Genomic DNA, 4,716 nt, shown 5'->3' on the forward strand with positions numbered 1-4,716 from the left:
GGGCTGCTGGATTTGGGATAGAGTGGGGGGGACTGTGTTAGGGGATGTAGGGTGAGGGGTGTGTTTGGGCACAGGGGTGCTAGGTTGGCAGGCACCGGGGAGGGGGGAGGATCGAGGTTTGCAGGCCCTGCAGTTTGGGGGGCCCTGCCACAACTCCCAGCTCTGGCAGGAGAGGGGTGCACTGGGGCAGGGGGTGATCCATGCCCATCCATTTTGGGGCAGGCCAGGACCCTCTCGGGGGGGGGGCACCCAGATCCCTCCTGCCTGTCGTTCCTGTGCCCAATATGTGTCCCTCAGTGGCAGTGTGGGGGGGGTGTGCGGGGTGCTGGCAGGGTCCCTGACGCCTGTCTCTCTGGTGGGGCCAGTCCAAGGGTCGCGGCCGGGGAAGAACGTGCAGCTGACGGAGAACGAGATCCGGGGGCTGTGCCTGAAGTCACGGGAGATCTTCCTGAGCCAGCCCATCCTGCTGGAGCTGGAGGCACCCCTCAAGATCTGCGGTGAGGGCTGGCTGGGTGCCGCACCAGCTGGGCACAGGCTGGGCGAGCCCCCGGGACGGGTGTGGGGCCAGCTGGGGGTCCCTGTGCTTCCCTGGGGACATGGATGGGCAGCACTGGAGCCCACTGTGGGGTGGCGTAGGGGACTGCGGGGAGCTGGGGTCCCATGCACACCCTGCGTCCCCCCCCAGGCGACATCCACGGGCAATACTACGACCTGCTGCGGCTCTTTGAGTACGGGGGCTTCCCCCCTGAAAGCAACTACCTGTTCCTGGGCGACTACGTGGACCGGGGCAAGCAGTCACTGGAGACCATCTGCCTGCTGCTCGCCTACAAGATCAAATACCCCGAGAACTTCTTCCTGCTGCGTGGTAACCATGAGTGCGCCAGCATCAACCGCATCTATGGCTTCTATGACGAGTGTGAGTGCTCGGGCTGCGGCTGCGTCTCCCCACAACCCCTCTGCCATCCCCACGCACCCTGTAGCCGGTGTCGTCCCTGTGCTGTCCTGCACCAACCCCGCCTAGAGCTGCTGTGACCAGGGGGGAGTCCTCCTGCCACCCCCATATCCCCCTGCATCCCCTGTACCTTCCTCATACCCACAACCAACCTGTACCACCCCAGTGCTCCCAGCACCCTCCACATTGAGTGTCCCACGCCTACCCTGTGCCCCCCCTGCCAACCACCTCTATGAGCCTGCACCCCGAGGAGACTCCCTGCGTGAGGCAGTGCTGCCCCATGGCATTGCCCCCGTGCAGCTGGAGCTCTGCTGGGGTCGGTGGGCCTCTGGGCGGCTGCGTGTGCTTCACCTGGGGGGGGCACGAGCCCATGGTGGGGGCTCTTGGGGAGCCCTGCACACCCATGTAACCCCAAAGGGGCAACACTAGGCACTCACACGCACTGCCTTGCAGGCAAGCGGCGATACAACATCAAGCTCTGGAAGACTTTCACCGACTGCTTCAACTGTTTGCCCATTGCCGCTATCGTGGATGAGAAGATCTTCTGCTGCCACGGAGGTGGGCACAGCCCTGCCTGGGGCTTCGGGGAAGCAGCCACTGGGGGCTGGAGCGGGGGGACGGGAGCTCTGTGCTAATGCTTTGAGGGTGCCCTGGGGGGACAGGGGCTGTTGCTGAAGAAGCAGGGCCTGACGCGGCCCCCCGCTTCTCGTAGGGCTGTCTCCCGACCTGCAGTCGATGGAGCAGATCCGGCGGATCATGCGCCCCACGGACGTGCCGGATCAGGGCCTGCTCTGTGACCTGCTCTGGTCCGACCCCGACAAGGATGTGCAGGGTTGGGGCGAGAATGACCGCGGCGTTTCCTTCACCTTCGGGGCAGAGGTGGTGGCGAAGTTCCTGCACAAACACGACCTGGACCTCATCTGCCGGGCGCACCAGGTACCGCCACTGGGCATCTGGTTGCTGGGGGAAGTCGGGTGCACCTTTGGGGTGTGGATTTGGATCCCCAGCAGGTACTGGGTATGGGGCAGGCGTTTCTATCCCGTGTATTTGCCCCTCAAGGGCAGTATTTGCTCTAGGGGCTGCCTGGGTCCGTACAGGTGGGATTCCAGCGAGGTGTTTGCCCCCAGAGGGGGATGTTTGACCTTGGGCATGCTGGGGGGCTTGTCAGGACTCTGTGGATAGGACCCCTGGGAGTATATGCCCTAGGGGATGGGTATTTGCCCCGGGGGTGGGTTTTTACCCTCGGGGCACCTGGTTCAGCACTGTCTCCGATGCCCACGCAGGTGGTGGAGGACGGCTACGAATTCTTCGCCAAGCGCCAGCTTGTCACCCTCTTCTCGGCGCCCAATTATTGCGGGGAGTTCGACAACGCAGGTGCCATGATGAGCGTGGATGAAACACTTATGTGTTCATTTCAGGTGGGCTGGGGGACATGTCAGCGGTGCTGGGGGGTGGCAGGCAGGCAGGCCCGTGGTGACCGCTGGGGGGGGCTGCGGGAGGGCCCCGGTTCCTGCAGGGAGGGGAGGCTGGGGCACAGGAGGGAGAACAGAGTTGGGGGGGAGCCTCCACCCTCAAGGTGGGAGGGAAGTGGGAAGCTGGGGCAGGAGGGGGCACGGCGTGCGGCCTCCCCCCACTCACCCTTTCCCCTCCCCTCCCCCAGATTTTGAAGCCGGCTGACAAGAACAAGGGCAAATACGGGCAGTTCAGCGGGCTGAACCCCGCGGGACGCCCTGTCACCCCTCCCCGCAACTCTGCCAAAGCCAAGAAATGAGCCGCGAGCCACCCCCTCCCCGGCTGGGGCCCGGCCCCCCGCCCTCAGCATCAGGTCGCTTTTCTTTCGACTCGTTTTTTATTTGTAAGATCCTGCCCCCCCCGCCACACTCCACCGAACCAAATACAGCCTCGCCAGGGCAGGGACCGCCGGGGCGAGGGGGGACCCCAGAGCCCAGCCCTGGGATGGTAGTGGAGGGGTGGGGCAGGAGGATTTTTTGGGAATAAACTTGTAATGGGTCGTGGGGGGGTGCCTGTGTTTGGGGGCCGATACTGGGTCAGGGCAGCGCCCATCCTGGTGGCTGGACGCTGGAGGGGTGGGGTGCCGGCAGCTCAGCACCCTCAGGGCTCTCAGTACTCGCCATCGCTGTCCTCCGCCAGCACCTCCAGGGTGGGGGCCAGGCCGCGCCCCCCTGGCGTCAACACCGAGCCAAAAAACAGAGAGCGAAACTGTGGGGAGAGGTGGGGGTCAGGAGGGGGCTGTGCCCATCCCCCTGCCCCCAGGCACGCCCGTGCCCATCCCAGACCTTCTTGTGAGGGGGGGTCCCCAGCACAGCTCTTTCCTCCTCCTCCTCTTCCTCCTCGGTGTCGCTTTCGGCTGGATCCGGGATGCACAGTGGGAAAGTGGGGATGGGAGGCACCCCCGAGCCCTCCTCATAGGTGCTGGGTTCCATGGCAATCATGTAGGACTCGAGGTCATCGGCGAAGTCATCTGATGGGGCAGGCAGGTGGGACACACTGTTGGGGAGAGAGTGAGTAAGCAGGGGCAGAGTGGGGACCGTTCACTCTGGTCCCTACTGATGGCAGCTGAGCTGGGACTGTCACCTCCCCTGAGGCTGACACAAGCCCCGCTCACCCGTTGGCCGTGGGGGGCTGCAAGTTGCTTTCTGGGTCTGAGAGGGTGGCCAGCACCAGGTGGACCTCCAGCACTGCGTCTTCCAGGGTGAAGATCACTGGCCTGCGGGCAGAGAGGGCCTGAGGTGGGGGGCCAGGGAAAAGGCTGGCACAGGGGGGCCAGGGGGCCCGCTCCTACCTGCCAGGCACGTCGTAGTGGACGGTGAGGGGCAGGTTGGAGGCCTCAGCGAAGGTCAGCAGCCCCTGGGGACAAAGAGGAGGTTGGGGGGGGGGGCTGAGGGGTGACATGGGGCTGGGGAGCGCTGGGCAGGAACTCACCCGAAACTCCTTGAGGCAGAAAGTGATGCGGGAGCCCGGGGCCACGGCCGCCATCTGAAACTCGTCCTCGGCCAGCCACAGCTCCGTCACCATCGTTTTCCCTGGCTCTGGGGGGGGTGCGTGGGGTGGGTCAGGGGGCTGTGCTGGCGCCCCAAGGCCAGGGAAGGGGACACACACACACAGGCCCCACCGCAGGGCTCACCTGCTTCGTCCTCCACGTGGTTCCGAAGGCTGATCTTGCCCCCAGGGCCAGCTGCCAGCGTCACCTCAGCCAGCGTCTGGGGGAAGTGGACCACGGCCTCCGCTAGCACCCTGTGGGCACATGGGGGGGGGGCACACCTACAGCTAGAGCACCCTCCACCTTCTTCAAGGGTCCCTTCTTCCAGCCCCCTGGCCATCCCAGTGCCACCCCAATGTCCCTTTTGCCCCCCCACCCCCCTGCCGCGGTGTGCCGCTGCCGGTCCCCACTCACCGTGCCGGGGCGCAGAGGCTGCTGGCGCAGCGCTGGGTGTCGAAGACGGCCTGCAGCCGCTCGCACTCCTGGAAGGTCAGGTTGTGGGTCTTGGTGACGCCTGGCAGGGAGGGCACCGGTTCAGCGGGACAGGACGGCAGCGCCGGCGTGTCCGTGTGTCCCCCTCCCGTGCCGTGTCGCCACCGGCACTCACCGTACTTGCAGTGGAGCTGCACGACGAGGCGGCTGGCGCGGGGTTTGAGCAGGATGAGACATTTCCCCACCGTCTTCTCCAGCGAGGGCAGCGAGCGGAAAACACCCAGGAAGGACTTGCGGGGCAGAGGGACAGATATGGGAGAGGGTCACCCTG

At 65.5% G+C, this 4,716-nt stretch overlaps 2 protein-coding genes across 2 annotated transcripts in view; one reads left to right on the forward strand and one right to left on the reverse strand.

The window, feature by feature from the left end:
* PPP1CA (protein phosphatase 1, catalytic subunit, alpha isozyme) overlaps positions 1 to 2,964 on the forward strand; it is a 4,585-nt gene extending 1,621 nt beyond the window's left edge. Inside the window, exons 2-7 of the mRNA XM_010569884.1 lie at positions 298 to 497; positions 686 to 916; positions 1,406 to 1,510; positions 1,665 to 1,888; positions 2,236 to 2,370; positions 2,613 to 2,964. Coding sequence (XP_010568186.1) covers positions 298 to 497; positions 686 to 916; positions 1,406 to 1,510; positions 1,665 to 1,888; positions 2,236 to 2,370; positions 2,613 to 2,723 — 1,006 coding nt within the window. The 3' untranslated portion in view covers positions 2,724 to 2,964. The remainder of the gene's footprint in view (positions 1 to 297; positions 498 to 685; positions 917 to 1,405; positions 1,511 to 1,664; positions 1,889 to 2,235; positions 2,371 to 2,612) is intronic.
* A 94-nt stretch (positions 2,965 to 3,058) lies between these two features.
* Positions 3,059 to 4,716, reverse strand: part of RAD9A (RAD9 homolog A (S. pombe)) — a 1,719-nt gene continuing 61 nt past the window's right edge. Inside the window, exons 2-9 of the mRNA XM_010569885.1 lie at positions 4,561 to 4,675; positions 4,368 to 4,467; positions 4,098 to 4,207; positions 3,896 to 4,002; positions 3,756 to 3,820; positions 3,579 to 3,680; positions 3,250 to 3,460; positions 3,059 to 3,172 (exon numbers count right to left, since the gene is read on the reverse strand). Of these exons, the coding sequence (XP_010568187.1) occupies positions 3,074 to 3,172; positions 3,250 to 3,460; positions 3,579 to 3,680; positions 3,756 to 3,820; positions 3,896 to 4,002; positions 4,098 to 4,207; positions 4,368 to 4,467; positions 4,561 to 4,675 (909 nt within the window). The 3' untranslated portion in view covers positions 3,059 to 3,073. The remainder of the gene's footprint in view (positions 3,173 to 3,249; positions 3,461 to 3,578; positions 3,681 to 3,755; positions 3,821 to 3,895; positions 4,003 to 4,097; positions 4,208 to 4,367; positions 4,468 to 4,560; positions 4,676 to 4,716) is intronic.

Source organism: Haliaeetus leucocephalus, unplaced genomic scaffold (assembly GCF_000737465.1).
Source record: "Haliaeetus leucocephalus isolate CR32 unplaced genomic scaffold, Haliaeetus_leucocephalus-4.0 Scaffold279, whole genome shotgun sequence".
Taxonomy (NCBI): Eukaryota; Metazoa; Chordata; class Aves; order Accipitriformes; family Accipitridae; genus Haliaeetus; species Haliaeetus leucocephalus.